Source organism: Girardinichthys multiradiatus, chromosome 22 (assembly GCF_021462225.1).
Source record: "Girardinichthys multiradiatus isolate DD_20200921_A chromosome 22, DD_fGirMul_XY1, whole genome shotgun sequence".
NCBI lineage: Eukaryota > Metazoa > Chordata > Actinopteri > Cyprinodontiformes > Goodeidae > Girardinichthys > Girardinichthys multiradiatus.
Window position 1 is genome coordinate 18,423,475 of NC_061814.1, and position 20,395 is coordinate 18,443,869.

At 37.3% G+C, this 20,395-nt stretch overlaps 1 protein-coding gene across 1 annotated transcript in view; it reads left to right on the plus strand.

The window, feature by feature from the left end:
• The window catches only part of ryr2b (ryanodine receptor 2b (cardiac)), a 102,342-nt gene that overhangs the window by 38,117 nt on the left and 43,830 nt on the right, over positions 1 to 20,395 (plus strand). Inside the window, exons 45-71 of the mRNA XM_047352549.1 lie at positions 19 to 154; positions 2,599 to 2,785; positions 2,932 to 3,040; positions 4,507 to 4,627; positions 5,580 to 5,749; positions 6,006 to 6,226; positions 6,970 to 7,060; positions 7,140 to 7,280; positions 8,392 to 8,555; positions 8,674 to 8,752; positions 8,881 to 8,970; positions 9,143 to 9,280; positions 9,367 to 9,444; positions 10,717 to 10,792; positions 10,883 to 11,003; positions 11,270 to 11,385; positions 14,481 to 14,557; positions 15,170 to 15,291; positions 15,457 to 15,506; positions 15,736 to 15,796; positions 17,076 to 17,314; positions 17,667 to 17,748; positions 18,764 to 18,894; positions 18,970 to 19,290; positions 19,362 to 19,599; positions 19,970 to 20,057; positions 20,173 to 20,259. Of these exons, the coding sequence (XP_047208505.1) occupies positions 19 to 154; positions 2,599 to 2,785; positions 2,932 to 3,040; positions 4,507 to 4,627; positions 5,580 to 5,749; positions 6,006 to 6,226; positions 6,970 to 7,060; positions 7,140 to 7,280; positions 8,392 to 8,555; positions 8,674 to 8,752; positions 8,881 to 8,970; positions 9,143 to 9,280; positions 9,367 to 9,444; positions 10,717 to 10,792; positions 10,883 to 11,003; positions 11,270 to 11,385; positions 14,481 to 14,557; positions 15,170 to 15,291; positions 15,457 to 15,506; positions 15,736 to 15,796; positions 17,076 to 17,314; positions 17,667 to 17,748; positions 18,764 to 18,894; positions 18,970 to 19,290; positions 19,362 to 19,599; positions 19,970 to 20,057; positions 20,173 to 20,259 (3,534 nt within the window). The remainder of the gene's footprint in view (positions 1 to 18; positions 155 to 2,598; positions 2,786 to 2,931; positions 3,041 to 4,506; positions 4,628 to 5,579; positions 5,750 to 6,005; positions 6,227 to 6,969; positions 7,061 to 7,139; positions 7,281 to 8,391; positions 8,556 to 8,673; positions 8,753 to 8,880; positions 8,971 to 9,142; positions 9,281 to 9,366; positions 9,445 to 10,716; positions 10,793 to 10,882; positions 11,004 to 11,269; positions 11,386 to 14,480; positions 14,558 to 15,169; positions 15,292 to 15,456; positions 15,507 to 15,735; positions 15,797 to 17,075; positions 17,315 to 17,666; positions 17,749 to 18,763; positions 18,895 to 18,969; positions 19,291 to 19,361; positions 19,600 to 19,969; positions 20,058 to 20,172; positions 20,260 to 20,395) is intronic.

Here is a 20,395-nt window from a genome sequence, read left to right on the forward strand (position 1 = left end):
ATCTAATGTACAATCCAGGTGGTTCAGTACCTTGCTGGGTGTGGTCTCTACAGCTGTTCGATGCTAGTGGCAAAAGGCTACACTGACATTGGATGGAACCCTGTGGAGGGAGAACGCTATCTGGATTTTCTGCGGTTTGCTGTCTTCTGCAATGGTACATTTGCACAATTAGAGCATCTAATACTATTTTATAAGCCTTTTTCGTTTCACCTTATTAATTGTCATAGATAGCGATAGTATGATGATGAGTTTGAAACAAGGCAATCGAGGACACGGTCACAGTGTCCTCGATTACCAAGCAAATCTATACTGAGTGGATTTGCTTGGTAAAAACAACCCCATTGGGTTGATTCAACACAACAGTGTTGTACAACTGTATTACAAGTGTGACCCAGTATTGCTCTGATTTTCAACCCTAAACATGGATTGAAGTGACCCATAACAGTTGGGAAAAAATAAATGACCTATCCCATGTTCCATGCCCACTTAATCCTTGTAGGGTCATGTGGGAACAGATGCCTTCCTCCAGCATTTAATGGGCAACACAGAGACACAAAGAACAAACAACATTTAATTATCACATAGAAGAGAGCCAGCAAAGATTAAATCCAACTTTTCCATCATGCACCCAAGATGAATGATTTTAATTTAATGTTCCCTATTACATAGTTAGCAAAATACCCAGCTCACAAGATGAGACAACACACGGGATTGGCATAACAAAAAATAGATCAGGTGAGATTTAACAGTATCTTTGGAAAAACTAATAATACAAATGATGTTATGGCAAGTAGTCTACAGATAGGTTTCATTTCCCTCCAAACGGTTTAGAGATTCTCCAGGTCTCCAGTCCAGGTTTGAGTGGTCTATGTTTTGAATTTTTTATGTTTTCTTTAATCTAAGGTGGTTCTAAAGAGAAAACAGCATTAAAAAAGATATTTCTGTGTTTCACAAAAGTAACAAATGTTTTAGTGTAGAATTATTCTTTTCAAATTTGCCAACTTGAAGTATATTAGGTTTTGAACACCAAAAACAGCTCTAAAGCAGATGCCAAATTTAACGTCATAAGCGGTCAATGGTAAGCCAGTCTTTATTTGTATCTTGTCTTTCTGTCACCATTTATTTTTTTCTATGAAGTGCCCAAAAAGCTGCCACACAATTTAAAAGTGATGACAGAGTGATACTACTGGCTGTATCACGGAGTCTCTGTGATACAGCCAGTCAACAACACAAGAAGGGTCTTACTTCAAAATAAGAGTCCCAAACATTGATACAGGGTAGCAAAATAAAGCACTCATCTTCATGTCCACAGCCCAAAATAATAGCCTGTACTGAAAAAGCAAAAAGAGAGTGCTGGAGACAGACCTTACATTGAGAACAAATGTTTTACCATTTTATTTAAAATTGTTTTGCTAGATTTTCTTCATAGTGCTAGTGGCCTTTATTTTTGTTATTTTATTTGAGTAGGCAGACAGGAAGTGAGGTGGAGAGAGGGTGAAGACATGCAGCATAGGTCTCTGGGGTTGGGACTTGAACCCTGGACGCCTGCGTCGAGGACTGAGTTCTCCATAAATGGGTCATGCTCTCTACCGCCCCGTAACACGCCTGTTTTGACATTTTAATATCATAAGATCTTGTGACACAAGACTTCCTTGTGACACAAGACTACCCCTGCAAAATATTTAAAACTGTGAAGACAAATTACCCTTCTATGTTCACCTTATGAACTATTCTTTGGTCAAAATGTGAATGTTGAGCATAGCTGATGCTAGCTTTTGCTTACCATAGTATAATTTAAAAAATAGTTAGGAATGTTAAGTCTTGTTCAACCCAACAGACTGGGTCACAGGTTTTGACCCACAGTTTGGTTAAAATTATCCCCCTACATCCCAACAGCATAAACCCAGCATTTGGGTTAAATAAATAACTCTGAAAATTTAAAAAGCATAGTACTAATGGAAAAAAAAACAAGCCTTCAGAATCATAGTAGCCTAAACCAAAATACTCAACAGGAATTGAACAGAGACATAGAAACAACAACATAGAATGAATGAAATCAATCAATACTATTTTTATTACAACGACACCTGTCATTATTGAATTCATTTACTTCTAATTCTGAAAGGCATTTAGTATTGCTATTTATGCATTAAATACACTGGATAATAATTGCCTACAGGACCAGAAGGATTTTGCTTCTGAGCAAGGAGCAAAATGCAAAGGCTAAAAGCCACAAAGAGCTGTTTCTTTTTATGTTCCCCATTATCTTCGACATTTGGAACAGAGGTAATTCATTCTGCTATTGATTATCTTTTTTTTTCTGAACCAGTGCCTAAGAGTCATCTCTAGAAATTGCTTGTCTCTCTGTAATTTGAGGTTTCCCCTCTTCCTTAAAGTCTTCAGTTTGTGCTACATCAGTCAGAATTTGATTATGTTATAAATGTCTTATTGCTTCTGTTTATTAATTTTCTGTACAATGAATTCAATGAAATATGCGCACAGTAGAACTGGGGCATGGAGGACAAACATTAAACATACAACCCATAATACTATTACTGTTTGTTTTTTCTTTATCTTCTGTGCTCTCCTTCCCCACAGGTGAGAGTGTAGAGGAGAATGCATATGTGGTTTTGAGGTTATTGATTCGCCGGCCCGAGTGCTTTGGCCCTGCGCTGAGAGGAGATAGGGGAGATGGACTCCTAGCAGCTATGAAGGAAGCCATAAGCATCTCTGAGGACTCGTCTATGGATGGACCTCTCCCCAGTCAGAACTCAAACAGATCAATGTCTGTATCACTAGTGTGCAGACACCTAATAAATCATCTAAAATCAAAATCTCTCTGAAAGGTTCTAAATGTTGTTTTTTTTTTAATGATGTGTTATTGTTTGACATTAAAAATCTTCTGGCTTTTGTGATTGATTTTGGGAAAAGGGATGCTGTCCACAACAATGACAATGACCTTATTCACATGGGGCATGCCATCATGACCTTCTACTCAGCGCTTATTGACTTGCTGGGACGCTGTGCTCCAGAGATGCATGTAAGTGGTTTTGTTTTTTGTACAACAACAAGAAAAATACTGTAAAATAATCTTTTTTGGAGATAGACCCAACAACAAATAACATACATCTAAATGCATTGTGTGAAAAACTGTATATACTGGCATATGTAAAAATCCTCTAAAAACCATGAGGTGCTCTATATTTTTAGCTCTGCTTGTAATTCCTATCTGTAGTTAATAATGAAAACAAATATCTAACATAATTTTTATGTTTTTTATTTTTTGCATTATCAACCTGTATTTTAAAATAACTCATAATCACAATAAGATGAATATTATATCTAACATAAAAGATGACAAATTACTGCATCCTGACAACCAGTATTTTAAATAGCTTTGTTTTTACACAAATATAGTGAATTGCTATTCCGTTATGGAATATGTGGAAAATGCCAATATTGTTTGTCACCACCTAGTTCTAATTGTATTACTTATAATATATCTTGAGCAAAGAATACCTTCTCTGTTTTGAACGATGGTAACAGTAGGCAGTACACCTATTTCTGTGGTGCATATTGGGCTGTTTGGCACAAATAGTGGCCTCTGCAGTTATTGGCACCTTCGGTTAAGATATGTAAAGATGCCTTAAAATAAATGTTTTATTGCCATAACAGATTTTGATGCTAAACAAATGGGGATAATTCTCGTACTTATATTCACTTTGGGGTAAAATAAATCTTGTGTAAATAATTAATTGCTTTTTAGAAGGACTGCACAGTGGGGCAGTTGTTAGCCCTATTGCCTTAATGAAATTTGTAGCTAGTATATCTGCTTTACTTGGGTATTCAGTAAATATGACATGACACTAAGGCACAAATAGTTATTTGAGCCACTCTATAGAATGGGAAAGACAAGAAAACATGCCAGAAGGAAAAAAACAAATATTTAAATTTAAACTTCAGTATTGTAGGACCGCCTGAGGAAATCAAGTTTACATAACAACATTCTTTTAAGCTGTTTACATATGTCTATCTCTGATTTGGCAATAATTGTAAAAGGGGCTTTAAAATTAAATGAGAGTTCAGTCACATTTGCTAAAGTCTTGATCCTACGATAGCCTGCCTGGTGTGCTTTTTTGACTCACAGTAAAAACAAATATAATAAGTCAGTTATAAAACATGTTTTCCTTCTTAATCATTTCTTGACTAGCTGTACACCACACAGGTGAGAGAAAATAATTTGCTAATAAATATTTGAAGGAGATCTTGGGTTGCTTTCAGACTCAGCGAGATTAGGTTCATTTGATATCTTACAGATGAATTATGTAAAAGCAACATGCGCAGATTTCCAAAACAAAATACACATACTTCTGTAATTTAATGCATGAAGTGGACAGGATTTTAACATTAATATATATGCTCAGCACGGTTACAGATTTATTTTGTGTTATAATTTAACTTGGAAAATAACTTACCAGATGTTCTCTTTTCTGAACTGTTGATCAGTTAATTCAGGGTGGAAAAGGAGAAGCCATTCGCATCAGAGCCATCCTGAGATCACTCATATCTGTCCAGGATCTTGAAGGAGTCATCAGCATCTGCTTTCAACTCCCATCAGTGTCTAAAGGTTAAACACGCTGAATTAGACAATTTCAAGCTGCCTTAGTAGTTTGTGTGAACACATTGGTAGCGTTGCCTTGTTTGCTGTTTTTGCATATTAAAGCTTCAGGGTAAAATTCAAAAAATTCAAAACATCTTGGTCTGTATGGAACAAATACAACTTTGACATAAGTCTAAACCATGTTTTTGCATCCTTAACTGAAAAAGCCCTTTTTGTCCTCAGTCCAGCTAAATAAAACCTGTTTAGAGCCTCATGTGTTACAGGAACATTTGAAAAACAAAAACCCAAACTTAGAATTGTTGATAGATATCAAGTTAGTTTGTTGTCATTTTTAAAGAACCATAATTGTATTTCTATTTTTAGTTTTTAAAATAAAGAAAAATATAAAAGTTTTGCAAAAAGTGGAGGGATACATTTTCTTCTATGAGATGTTGACATTTCTGGAAAAAATATTCCGGGTACTTTTTGATTCATTTTGTTTTGGAAAGTCAATTCAAGAAAAAAAAACTGATAAATTGCTTAAATTTAAATTTTTTTTTATTAGATCTACATTTAAAAACATCAGGTGGTTCTTTATAGTTTTAACCAAAGTTATTAGGAGCCATTGTGGTAGCTCCAGAGAGCCATTTGCGGCTCTGGAGCCACAGGTTGCAGACCCTGGTTTAAACCTAGGGACCAATATACTATAAAGATTTAATTTGAGGTACATCATATGCTGGAAAATATCAAATAGAAAGTGATCTAATCTTTTTAAATTTGACTTGCTCGTTGTCTGGTAGAAAATACATTTTTTAATGATTTGTTCAATCTGGTTTGGCTGCTGTGCTGCCTTGAATGATTGTTTTGCTGTTACATTCTTTATTTATTATTATTTATTTATAACTAAAATTTTCCATAGGATTAATGGTGTTTTGGAATTGCATCTGAGTTCAATTGAATCTTTCTTTTTATGGTCTAGATGGTGTACTGGTTGAGCCTGACCTGTCCACAGTGTTCTGTCCAGACCACAAGGCAGCCATGGTTTTGTTCCTGGATCGCGTTTATGGTATTGAGGAACAGAGTTTTCTTCTGCACCTTCTGGAAGTTGCCTTTCTGCCTGACCTTCGGGCAGCTGTTTCTCTTGACACTGTGGGTATTTTATAGCCATTTTTACCTGATTGACATATTTAATGTGGGAGTGAATAGAGAATTAAAAACTGATCCCATAGAAATTTAAACTTTAAATTATATATTAACTGTAAACATGGATTTCTACAAATTGCCTTGTATTTTAGATACATGTATATTGATTTATATTAAATTATGTTTTTCAGTGGTTGTCAGTTGATTTTGCTTCTTTCTTTACTGGACTCCATTAGAGAACTGTCTCTGTTTTTCATTGCAGACTGACCTGGGTTCTACTGACATGGCCCTGGCCCTCAATAGATACTTGTGTACAACTGTTCTTCCCCTGCTCACCAAATGTTCATCCCTTTTTCACGATTTGGAGGATCATGCACTGCTGGTAGATTCTCTTATCCAGGCAATCTACCGGCTCTCAAGGGCTCTGAGCTTGACCGGGGCTCAGAGAAACACGACAGAGGATTGCTTGCTGGCTCTGTGCAGGTAAGGTCTGAAACTTGCAGATGGAAGAAACCTGCTTTAAAGTTGAGTGGCACCAGACAAAAAAATATGGTGCTTTATCTAAAGGCGAATTCACATCCCTCTTTAGTTGTTATAGCATGTTTTATTGTTTTTAAACTTAATTACTCAAAAAAAGAATGTTTTAGTACAAATATAAATCTGAAAGTACATAACTCCTGCTTCTGCCCTACTTTCTGTATTTATTAAAGTGTGTAGTTGTAACGTAGCTAAAATGAAAAAGAAAAGGTATGGATACTTTTGAAAGCAACATGAGCATCATTAACTGTACATGAAGTCTTTTTATCCTTGAACTGGAACATGAGATGTAGCATTATATTAACAAAACCACACTAAACAGTAAAAACGTATTCCATGTCATTATATTTATATATACTGGACATTTTTTTGGGCATTTTACTGGATTTGTGTCATTTGTTCAAGCCTTTTAAAGACTTCCCATATCTGCTGATCCACCCAACCATAAAATGACTCATTATTTTTAATTAGTGACTATGAAGTCTGTTTTTCCCACTTCGTTCCTAATTTACCAAATTAAATCAACATTTAAGATTAATGAACTTCTTGCCCATTTAAATTACATTTAAATTGAGTTACTCCTCTGAGAAAATATACATGTGTATTTGGACTTTCTGTTTGTGTGAATGCGATAAGGATGGATTTAGAGGGTTTCATGTTATTAGTTCTTCACACTTTGGTCTCCTCAGTAAACTGCAGCCATCTATGATGCAGCCTCTCCTTCAAAGGCTTGTCTTTGATGTTCTCCATCTCTCAGATCACAGCAAAATGCCCCTAAAAGTAAGTACATAAATTAATGGTAACTACACTTAATGTGAAAGATATATTAGTTTTATTTTATTTTATTTGTAATTCACAGATGTTAAACAATCATTATGAGCAGAGGTGGATGTATTACTCTCAAGCTGGCAGGCAGGATGACCGAAACTTGGCCTCTGAAGAGGAGCTCCACCTGTCTAGAAAGTTATTTTGGGGTGTGTTTAGGACACTGACAAAAAAGGTAACCAATGGCTAGTACATTTTCCCTAACATTACTATACAATTTTTAAGACCTTAAAATAATATTTTCACAAAGCACTGTGAAAATTATACAAAGTTCTCAGAAAGAGCTTTGTATCATCTTTCAACTTTTATCTTTTCAAGTATTTCACCATCCTCAGTCTATTTTAGGAGAAACAGCAAAATGCATTTCTTATGTTTTTTTGGTGTAGAGAAGAAAAGATCATTTTAGAGAAAGAAGGAGCACACAGGAGATTAATTGTTAATTTTTCATATCCTGGTATGAAACCTCCCAAAACTTGAGCAGACTTTGTGGAGACTTGAAAGAAACACAACCCGTAAATGAAACAAATAGCTATTCTCTCAGCACTGCTGTAAGTATTTTTCTGAGTCATTCTGAACAGAAACATATTAGAGGTATAATTGAATAATGAAGTCATTACTCTGTAGGTACTAAGAATTTTAGCTGCTCTGCGTTTCTGTATTGCCCATGTTGTACGTCTGTTTAAAACTTAGCACTGGGTAAATAAATATTTGGATATGTATTTATTGAAACTTTTATGGTGCAAATAATTGTGGCATAGGGGTCTGCCTACTTTTGCGTTCATTTATTATTCTATTTTTGGAAGAGGAATCAAATTCTGGAAAAAGGTGTCCGTTTGGTTTTCTGATTCGTATGAATCATCAGAATATCCAACTTGAAGAAGATTGAAACAATGAAAAAGTTTCATACAAGCTTTAACTGCAAATAAAAAGAATAGACATCCTCAAATGCAAGTTATGCCTCCTAACACTTTGCTCATTATTAAGTTGTGTGACACTATTTATTATATCTGGGACAGTCCAAATGGGCCCACTAACTGCACAGATCACACTGCACCTGAAATGATAAAGTGACAAATACAGAATAATCAGTACTCAAAATCTATCAATGTAGTATAATTATAAGCACAAAAACGCTCGCAAAATAGAATGTCTTTGTTGTGATTCATGTGCTTGATGCTAAAAGATGGGAGTAATTTGTGATTTTCATTATAATACATATACTGACATTTCCTCTGTGTTGTTCTTTCCTTCGCCTCTATTCTCCCCTTACTTCTCAAACTCCAAAGTCCCTCAATCCTCCTCTGTTTAGGCTGTGTGTGCAGTGCCTTGTTGCAGTGGCCAAAGCCTTGCCTCCTGACTATGTGGAGCCAGGTGGTTTGTCTCAAATGGATAGAATAACCTCAGTGGACACTGATGGATATTTTGACCCCCTACCTGTTGATACATCAAAGTAAGAAACCTTTTCGGAAATGGTCATCATTTAGTGACAAGAATCATCCAAGTGATTTTTGTGTACTTTAAGGCGGACCCATCCTGATTAGTTTGTCTTATTTCTGTCATTGCACTAGTGTCTCTGTGCCTGAGCGGCTGGAGTTTGTAGTTAACAAGTATGCAAAGCACACTCATGAGAAGTGGTCTCTAGAAAAGGTAATTTCACAATAACTGATCCCCTGATCTGGTTAGATTGGTATAAATTAGGGAGCTGATGAAACAGCTCATTAGTCTGGCATTAAGTGTTGCAAGGGTGTTTATAATGTGTGTTTTATTCCCGACAGTTTGCCAGTGGCTGGGTACATGGGGAGCAGCTATGTGAAAACACCAAGGTCCACCCTCTCCTGAAACCATACAGGGCTCTTGCTGAGAAGGTAAAGTCAGCTGTATCTACAAAACATGCCATATAACCATCCCAGTTTGTTCCAAATTATGTAACTCAATGTTAAAATAGTAGTGTTTTGCTCTATAGTAGTGGGTTTCTGAACACTAACAGAAGGGTTTTAAATTACTTTCTAAATTCTTTATTTGTCATTTAATAAACAGGAGAAGGATGCATATCGCTGGCGCATCAAAGAGACAGTAAAGAGCATGTTGGCCTTTGGATGGACCATAGAACGTACAAAAGAAGGAGATGCATTTGGCCTACTTGTCTGTGCTCGCAGGGTCTCTCAGTCCGGTCAGGTGTGTCTACTCACCGACCTTATTGACTTCACAGCTTTAGCCAGTCTGCAGTAAGAAAGCACCCAACCATTTCTTGTCTCTCTTAGCTGTCATTTGAAGGGGCATCCACCTTTAGCCCTAAACCTTTGGACATGAGCAGCATCACATTATCATGGGAACAGTTTGTAAGTCCTAATAATGCTATTTGCCCTATAGAATCACAATAGAATAGAAAGTTACCTTGAGTAGGTTTTAATTTGTGAGAAGTGTTTTAATTCTTTTGACTAACAAAGTATTTAAGTATTTTCTATTATTCCAAACACAACTACAAACTCTTGTGTAATTTTGGGGGGACTTTATGTGATAAACAAACACACCTTTATTTTTAACAAATAAACACGTGTTGCAAGTTTAGAGTCAGTGTCCAGCTGGAGGTTGAACCTGCATCCGCTGGAACCTCTGACTATATTTTTACCAGTATTCCCATCAGCTCTGACCTGTTTCTCTCCAATTGCTGCTGAAAAGCTTCCCCTCATCAGTTGGGATGATGCCTTCAGGGGAATGTGCAGTGTTGGTTTTCGTCCATACATACATGTAGCTTTTTGCTTGTCTGGTAGAAACTTTACTTTTGGTTTGATCTGACCAGAGCAACTTCTTCCACGTTTGCAATGTGCCCTACATGTTCTTGAGGAAGTTTTTAAACAACATAGTTTTCTTCTTGCCACTCTTCCATAATAGCTAAATTTGTAAAATGCAAGACGAAAAGATGTTCTGTCAACAGAGTTTCCCACCTGAGCTTTGGATCAGAGTAGCTCCTCCAAAGTTATTGGTTGCTTCTCTGATAAATGTTCTTGGTGTGGGTGAATGGCCATTCCTTGGTAGGTTTGCAGCTGTGCCTCCTGTGTCTCCTAAGATGTGCCCTCTTCAGATGAATTAAACAGTGGTCTGTGAGATGCTCAAAGCTTGGCTTGAGATGTTCTATAACCTAACAATGTTGTACACTTCTCCACTTCTATCCCCAATCTGTTTGTTGTGTTCACTGGTGTTCATAAAGCCGTTTACTCAGTAATGTCCTCTACCAAATCCCTGAGGTTTTCACAAAACGGATTTATTTATACTGAGATTAAATTATACACAGGTAGACTCTAAATACCTATTAGATGACTTTTTTTGAAAGCATCTGCTTACCCAGGTTTAGAGTGTCACGCTAAAATGGGCTGAAAATATAAGCACATCACACTTTCCAGATTTTTTTACATGTAAAAGTAAAAAAAAAAACGTATTTTTCTTTAACTTCACAGTTATGCACTACTTTGCACTGGTGTATTGCATAAAATCCTCCCCAAAATACATTGAGGTTTATAGGTATAATTGGACAAAATGTAAAAAAGTTGAAAAGGTTTGAATGGTTTTGCATGAAACAGCATTTCTGAACCACGCAATCTTGTTGTCTTCAGGCTATGGCCGAACAGTTGGCTGAAAACTACCATAATGCCTGGGCTAGAACGAAGAAGTTAGAACTTGAGAGCAATGGTACAATGCCATAATTGTAAATCATTTATATTTCTTTTACTCCTGGTTATCAATGTTGCCATGCTTTAAATACATTTCCACTCACAGGAGGAGGAGGTCATTTGATGCTTTTGCCATACGATGCTCTGACTGCCAAGGAGAAGACCAAGTTCAGAGAAAAAGCTCAGGATATACTGAAGTTTTTTTTGCTCCATGGCTACACTGTTCGGAGGTAAGTACCAGCCAGGTTAATTATGACTGGGAAAGAGCAATATGTGTGACTTGAGACTTCTGAACTACACGGTTACTCTTTTTTTTACAACTGCCTGCCATAATAGCTTGAATAGGTCACAAATGTCTTGCCTCTTTCTTTTCCCAGTGAAAGACTGAAATAAAATTCCTAATAAAAAATCTTGCAATAAAACAAGTCATCCAGATTACAAAGTATTAAACAAATGATGTCATTTATAATCGTGTATCATGGCACATCCCCTACAGGGATCGGAAAACTGTGGAAATGGACTTCCTCGCTACTGCAAACTGCTTTGGACACATTTTTCTCCAACGGATGCTGTATTACACTGAGGAGGCTCAGGAGAGCATGTTAAAGCTTGGTAACATATTATTTTATATCAATATGAAGACCAAAAAACTTATTTATGAGCTGAAAATAAAAACACAAAAAAACATTTTCAAGTATTTGCCATTAACTTGTGGCTGTACTGTTTGATACTGTCCTCAGGACCCCCCGTCCTGCATGTTTTGCGTGTCTCTGTTCCAGCACACCTGATTCGAATTTGAGATTGCATGACCTTCTTTGCATGCCATCATGTGCTGCTGCAGCCTAGTAATCACCCAATTATTCAAGTCAGGTGTGTGGCAGCAAGTAGACTCCTAAAACATGCAGGACAGGGGGCCTTGAGGAGCAGGGTTGGGAACCACAGATTTAGATCAGTGTATCACTGCATCTTGTAGGTGAACCCAAATCATTTATGAACAGTAAGGAAATAACATTGTCATGATAGTAATATATACAGTACAGACCAAAGGTTTGGACAAACCTTCTCATTCAAAAAGTTGTCTTTATTTTCATGACTATAAATATTGTAGCTTCACAATGAAGGCATCAAAACTATGAATTAACACATGTGGAATTATGTACTGAACAAAAAAATGTGAAACAACTGAAAATGTCTTATATTCTAGGCTCTTCAAAGTAGCCACCTTTTGCTTTGATTACTGCTCCGCACACTCTTGGCATTCTGTTGATGAGCTTCAAGAGGAAGTCACCTGAAATGGTTTTCACTTCACAGGTGTGCCCTGTCAGGTTTAATAAGTGGTATTTCAAGCCTTATAAGTGGGGTTGGGACCATCAGTTGTGTTGTGCAGGAGGTGGATGCAGTCAGTACACAGCTGATAGTCCTACTGAATAGACTGTTAAAATTTGTATTATGGCAAGAAAAAAGCAGCTAAGTAAAGAAAAACGAGTGGCCATCATTACTTTAAGAAATGAAGGTCAGTCAGTCCAAATAATTGGGAAAACTTTGAAAGTGTCCCCAAGTGCAGTCGCAAAAACCATAAAGCGCTACACAGAAACTGACTCACATGAGGACCGCCCCCATAAAGGAAGACCAAGAGTCACCTCTGCTGCAAACGATAAGTTCATCTGAGTCACCAACCTCAGAAATCGCAGGTTAACAGCAGCTCAGATTAGAGAACAGGTCAATGCCACACAGAGTTCTAGCAGCAAACACATCTCTAGAACAACTGTTAAGAGGAGACTGTGTGAATCAGGCCTTCATGGTAAAATAGCTGCTAGGAAACCACTGCTGAGGACTGGCAACAAGCAGAAGAGACTTGTTTGGGCTAATGAACACAAGGAATGGACATTAGACCAGTGGAAATTTGTGCTTTGGTCTGATGAGTCCAAGTTTGAGATCTTTGGTTTCAACCACCGTGTCTTTGTGCGGCGCAGAAGAGGTGAATGGATGGACTCTACATGCCTGGTTCTCACTGTGAAGCATGGAGGAGGAGGTGTGATGGTGTGGGGGTGCTTTGCTGGTGACACTGTTGGGGATTTATTCAAAATTGAAGGCATACTGAACCAGCATGGCTACCACAGCATCTTGCAGCGGCATGCTATTCCATCCGGTTTGCGTTTAGTTGGACCATCATTTATTTTTCAACAGGACAATGACCCCAAACACACCTCCAGGCTGTGTAAGGGCTATTTGACCAAGAAGGAGAGTGATGGGGGGGATGACCTGGCCTCCACAGTCACCGGACCTGAACCCAATCAAGATGGTTTGGGGTGAGCTGGACCGCAGAGTGAAGGAAAAAGGGCCAACAAGTGCTAAGCATCTCTGGGAACTCCTTCAAGACTGTTGGAAAACCATTTCAGGTGACGACCTCTTGAAGCTCATCAACAGAATGCCAAGAGTGTGTGGAGCAGTAATCAAAGCAAAAGGTGACTACTTTGAAGAACCTATAATATAAGACATATTTTCAGTTGTTTCACACTTTTTTGTTCAGTATATAATTCCACATGTGTTAATTCATAGTTTTGATGCCTTCAGTGTGAAACTACAATATTCAGAGTCATGAAAATAAAGACAACTCTTTGAATGAGTAGGTGTGTCCAAACTTTTGGTCTGTACTGTAGCTCAATCATGAGCTCACAAGCTAAAGATTTAGTTGAAACATAAATTAAAAATAAAACTCACTTAGACACCTGTGAAAGGAGAATTAGCTAGCTATGCTGTGGTTGTATTTCCAGAAGCTAAACTGGAAACATTTTGTGGGAATTATAAAATGTTTTGGGAATTACCAGGAAATTGAGGATAACTGAAACAAACTATTATATTCAAACATACATATAAACATTTTGTCTGGTTCATCCTTGCAAAATAATACAATAAAAAACCATGATAGTTGGCATGAACCAACATATAAATAGTTAGCTTAACCGATTAACTGAAATGGTCATTAAAAATATTTTATAAAGGATGTGAAGAAAAACACCTTGAAGGAGGCAGAGAAACAAGCATTGCATTTGAGGTAGATGGCATCCTCTTAAATGGTCAATAAAATGATGCTAACTGTAGCTTACTTTTAGCATCTGACTTGTCATCAAGCTATCTGCTGTATTAATATATTTCCATGTGATATTTGCAAGTTATACATTAATACCATACATCAAATGACAAAAATGAACCAATAATATCATCAAACATGCTTACTTTTTGTAGTCCATAGTCTTAAATGTTTGACTTGAGTTTGTCAGGGCTGTAGATATCATCACTGAATGTGATGGAGGAATGCACAGTGCATGTAGAGAGCATGGCCTCAATATCCCTGCTAGAAGTGTTGTGCTTTGTGCATGTCAATGAGGAATAACATAGATGCACAAGTGTGCTTGGATGAAATCTGGTTGTTTAAGTTAGAGAGTTATGCTGAAATATATTTTTCCTAACTGTACCATATATTCAAAATGCTGCCAAAACTTTGAAGACCTGGAGAAGTAATGATAAAGACTATTTGAAATTATTATGGGAATGTCTGGCTTCTTGATAAGCAAATTAGAGTATATAGAAATTAGGAGTGACTCAAAAAGGTCTGCACTGTTTTGTATATTTGTCTTCCTGTTTTCTGTATCGCTATTTTAGTTGGATTGTGCCGGACTAATTCATCCTGCTGTGTTTATTTCCAGAGGTGATTCAAGCCAGAGGACAGCTGTCTAAGGGAGAAAGGGCTCAAGATCAGCAGCCAATAGTTTTGTTTCAGAAGGTTTGCCTAATCTCAATTGCAGCTCTAAACATTGGAGATTTTTACCATGTGATAAGAAACCTCTGACATTGAATTAGCCCACTCCCAATTAAATTTTTCAACCGGCCTTTTATTTGTCCTTATTAGTTTTTTTTCTCCTTTCAGTTATGACATCTAATTAGTTTTATTAGATGGTCGCTATGGGCAACCCCTGTAGGCCAAACCCTTTGCGGCTGTGTAATTTGTTTAACCATTTTGGAAATCCATGTGGGCGTTTCGATTGCCATCAGGACATTTATTAAAGCCTTCCACATTGCTCTGCCTCTGAGGGGGCAGCAGTGAAATGGGTTTATTTTTTATTGTTAAGACCCCCTGAGTCAGACCCAGTCAGGTAAAACTGTGAACAGTCATGCCTCTCATCTTTATGCCGAATCTCCCGCTATCCCAAACTGAACATATATACATGCAGGTGGCAAGATGTCTTATGCTGATAAACTGGGAGTTACTTCATAAATTCAAATGTAATAAATACATCATAGATTGTCCTTGCTTGCACGTTTTCAAGTTGAACTGAGCATATAACCTATAGTGATTAATGAAGAGAGTATTTGCTGTTACTCCATATTTTCACAGGTTGTTCTTCCTCTTTTGGAGCAGTATGTAAAAAGCCATCGCCTGTATTTCCTGTCCACTTCTCTAAGCTCAAGTGATAACAGAAGTCACGCCTCAAAAAAGGAAAAAGAGATGGTTTTGTGGTATGTATAACTTGTATCTAAGAAAAAAAAAACACTTGTTCATTATTTTATTAAATATATATTTTCTGCTAGTTTTGCAGAACATTATTATATCTATAATTTCCCAACATATTTTGATGTGCTATAGCTTGTCACTTGTTTTCTCTGTTTTTTTCTCACATCCAGTCTCTTCTGTAAGCTTGCTGCTTTAGTAAGACACAGAATCTCGTTAATTGGTAAGAAGCAATGCTTTTTGAGGCATTCGTTTGTTTCATCATGTCTGTTTTTGTGTGCTTGATATGCTTTTGCTTCCTGATATGCTTTTGCTGGATCCTGTAGAGCTGTCTGACTTTTGTATGGGCTTCTCTAGGTTCTGTTGCTGCACATTGTTGTATTTGCATTTGTAACCATAAACTGTCTTATTTTGACATGATTTGAATGCAACAGTCCTATATGTCTTACCAGGAGATGAAGCCTGTGCTGTTACAAACTGCCTCCGCATTCTGGCTCAGGCTCTTGATGCCAGGTAGCTAGATGCCACCACTGTCACACTGCATTAAATTGACATTCTCGTTCTTCACTTTTTATTAGTGTTGCACCATGTCTGAGGATGAGTTGTCTGGGATAATTAAGCCAGAGATACACTGATGCTATCTAATTTGGGTAGATATCACTTTTATTGCCTACAGACGATGACTCTGTAGCATGGTGTTGGAGCAATTTTTGCTCATGACTAACTAATGTCATTAAGTCTAATGAATAGATTTGCAGCTCTTTTAGTATTTTTAGTTTACAAGCACATGAAATCTCAGCTTAAACTGTTAATTACCTGTAACTATTATTTTTCCTTTTCGATGTCTACAGATGCATCTCAATAATTCCTTTAAAAAATTTAACTCATATAGAATCATTACACATAACATTGTATATTTCAAGTATTTATTTCTATTAACATCAAATGAAAATTCATAATTCAACTTTTTGGAAAATCAGAATTTTACATATGACAAATAAAAAGTATTTTCAACACAGAAATTGTGGTTTACTAAAATGCATACCCCTGTACAGTGCAGAATATGCACTCAATACTTGGTCTGATCGAAGTTGCTGTTGTATGACCTACTGCTTCAATGGAGCATGGCATTAAAAGTAATAGGTCTAGCACTACTAAGATGTTAAGGAAGCCCAGTTTGCTTTAAAAGTGACCTTCAGTTCAGACTTCATCCTCTCAAGGCTGTGGTGGTAATCCATGTTGCTTGTGTATCTCTTTCTTCCATACTTTTTCATTCCATTCAATTTTACGTTACTATGTTTAGATACAATCCTCTAAACAGCCATCGTCTTTAGCTATAACATTTTGAGTTTTACTCTCCTTGCGGGAGGTCTCTGTAACTGTCTGCTGCACAATTGTCAATTTGGCCGTCATCCCTATGAGCGTGCAAGCCATAATATGGTCATAGCACAACAAATCTGTATTAAAAGTACTTTTTTTCTGTCATGGTTTTATGTAGTACTTAAATTTTCTGAGAAACTAAATTTTGGATTATCATTAGCTGTAAACCACTATCATAAAAATTAACTTAAATAAAGGCCTAAAATACATTCCTGTGTCTAATAAACCCATATAATAAATGGGTTCTGTCTTTTATAAAGAATTACTTAAATAATGCGCCATTCCAAAGGAATTTTAATGCAGTGGGCTGTACCACTATTTGTCTAGAGATTAAAACTTATTTTTTCCTTAAAAAGAATTTACTTTATTGATATGTCTGCTTGTTATATTTTGCTCCTCTCTCTCCAACTAGAATATTGATGGCATCAGCTTCAGAGTCCATACAGACTTCTCTGCATTCATTTTTTGAAGCAGCAACATCAGATTTGGAGATGACTTTGGAAAAAATATCCGAGACCTCACCTCAGAGCAGGGGTCAGTTGTCTAGAGGAGTTGTCATCTTCCTTAACTACACAACCTCCATTCTAATCCCAACACTTACCTCCCTCTTTCATCATCTTGGCAATCAAAACTATGGAGTGGATGTCCTGGGTAAGGATTAGTCTTGATGATAAAACGTTTTTCACATTAGCAAACATCATGTTTAGTCAAAAATACTCACTATACAATCTAGTTTATTAGTAACAGTCATTAGTAAAATTAGTGCATATGGAATGTTCTGTTTCTCAACTAGATTAAGTCAGTATGCTTGTTTGAAACTGTTTTGCTATTAATTTAGTTAAGTGCACAGAGCAGTAGGAGCCTATTCCCCCATCTCTGCAACATTTAGAATGTTCACAAATCATTCCTCGCCTGATTTCTAACACTGTCTTCTAGACTAGCTTAGTGTTTCTGGCTGTTTCTGAGAAGTCTGTCAGTTTTAAACATCACATTGTCTTCCCAGTTGGTGGTATCCAAGTGTCATGTTACAAGATTTTAAACAGCCTCTACTCTCTGGGGACCAGTAACAGCATCTACATGGAGGGGTACTGTTTATTCGGTTTATATTTTTTCCACGTTGTTTTATACCTGAACACATGCAGATGATTTATGTGCAGAACTAAGCGTGCAATGCAACGTTCTGTAGTGCAACTTTAAAAAGTGACACAAAAACAAAACATAGAAGGCTCCCAGCTACCTCCAAACTTTGTTATTTGGGAACATTAGGGGTTCATGCAGCTACAGTGGAGAAAGAAAGGTGGACCAAATCAAAACTTCATGTCATCATAAGCATTTTTCAACAGCAATAAGGTACATTGCTCACTCTGCACTTAACTTAATTACTCACCTGGAAGTACTTAAAGTCGAATGTAAATGTCACTGGGAATGGAAAGAAATTTGCTAACGTCCAAATGGGTACCTGTAGCATACAAGCAGTCAGTTTATAAAACAATATCCCAAGCTTTGAGCATCTAAAGAAATGATTCTCAGTACAATATAACACAATCTGCATCTCATTACACTGTACATCATCCTGAACACATCATTCTCACAGTGATACATGGTGGTAGAAGCATCATACTATGTTCAGGGTGTCTTTCAGCAGGAACAGGGAAACTTGTTAGGGTTGATATGAAGATGGATGGAGCTAAATACAGAGCAATCCTAGAAAAATGTGCTGCAAAAGCCTTGAAACTGGGCCAGGGATTCAACCTACAGCAGTGCAACAACCCTAAACATACAACCAGAGCTATAATGGAATGGTTAAGATCAAAGTGTATTAGTGGGTTAGAAATTCTTGTCAAAATTAAGACCTGAGTACAATTAAAGCAGGTGGCAAGACTATAAAATGGCCATAAATGGAGGCTCTACATTCAGTCTAACAGAGCTTGAGTTATTTGGCAAAGAAGAATGGGCAAAAATTGCAGTGTATAAACTGAAGTTTGTATTTGTTATGTGACTAAATTTAAAAAAGGTAAAAATATGTTGTTGCTTATGTGAGGTACTCCAAATGCAGTGGGAATAAAATTAATGTATTCCTTACTTTTCCTCTGCATGTAGTCAGAGGTTGGCAGCAGGTGCATGTGTAGTAGCTCTGACTGGAGCTTTCCCTGTATGCTTCCTGGAGCCAGCTCTAAACCACAACAATCCCCATTCTATCTACAATAGCATGAGTCCTACTGAGATCAAAGGTAAACTATGATCATTTTTGTTCATATATGTCTGTAAATCTTCAGCCCCATTGTGAAAACTCGTTCCTCCATTAGATCAGGGACTACCAGATCAGGTGGAGGACATGTGTTGCTCTATCCCTTCATTGGGAATGGCAATGGAGAAAGTGAAGGAGTTGGCAGGCGCAGGTGCTGTCGCTCATCAGATGCAATACATTCATGTCGCAGAGGTCACTTTGCCCATGTTGTGCAGCTATGTTTCACACTGGTGCCGCTGGGGCCCCGAGGGCCACCCAGACAGCTCTGTCTTCACCTCTGTCATTCCTCATCATGCGAGCGACCTGATAGGCCACATCCTTCGCATCATCCACAACCATGTGGGAGCTAGCAAAGGCGACTGGATAAAACAGCTTGCAGGTATATTGACGCTATTTGACACCTGTGCCCAAATCACCAGTTCTTGCTGTTGACAGCTGTCTCTTATCTAGTTTTTTCTCAGCCGATCATATGCAAAGCCAACAGCGAGATGCTGAAAAGTCACTTTCTCCCCCTGATGGAGAAGCTAAGGAAGCGAACAGAATGTGTCCAGCTAGAAGAGGAGCAGATGAAAGCAGAAGACTGCAGTAGTTCTGAAGCAGAGCTGCAGATACAGGAGAAGTACCGAGTTCTGGTCCAAGATCTCTATGCCTTCTATCCTCTCCTCATTCAGTTTGCTGATTTTAATCGGTAAGCGATTAACAAAAGATGTGTGGAAACCTTTTTCTTGTCTAGAGAGACTGAAGCATTTACACATTTGATTAAAAATGCAACTATTTCCCAGTTTAATGCTAAAAAAGTATATACGTGGTAGAGTTATTATCCTGCATCTTGCAAAGTATCAGTTTTAAATGATGTTGCACATGCTTTACATGGTTTTTATTTAATTTTGAGTAATATGCAAAATATTTACTCAAACAGCCATTGATTATTGTTTATGTTAAATATGTAAAAATACATTATGCCTTAAGCCACAGTACAAATTGTTATTTCAGGCTATATTTAACTTTACAGGAATAACTTCTGTGATGTTAATGCGTTTTGGTCGGTCCCGTTTCAGAGCCAGATGGCTGAAAGAGGCGATCCCTGAGGCTGAGCAGCTGTTCAGCATGGTGGCAGAGGTCTTTGTATTCTGGGCCAAATCTCATGTAGGAAAGACACACAGAATTTTTTTAGGCTTCTACCATGTCAGAATTGATGCATGTGAATCATGTACCTCATAAATACTGCTCACCGTTGTCATCTGTCATTTTTCTGCAACAGCATTTTAAATGGGAAGAGCAGAGTTATGTGGTCCAGAATCAAATCAACAACTTGGCTTTCTTGCTCTCCAGTGACAACATACTGGAGGTCAGCTATATTTCTAATAATGTTTGGTTATGCATGCATCTTTGTGCAAAACTAGAATCTATACCAGCTGTGTACTACAAGTTGTGGGTTTCAGTGCAAAACTGAAACGTATGCATTTTCTTTTTTTTTAACGTAT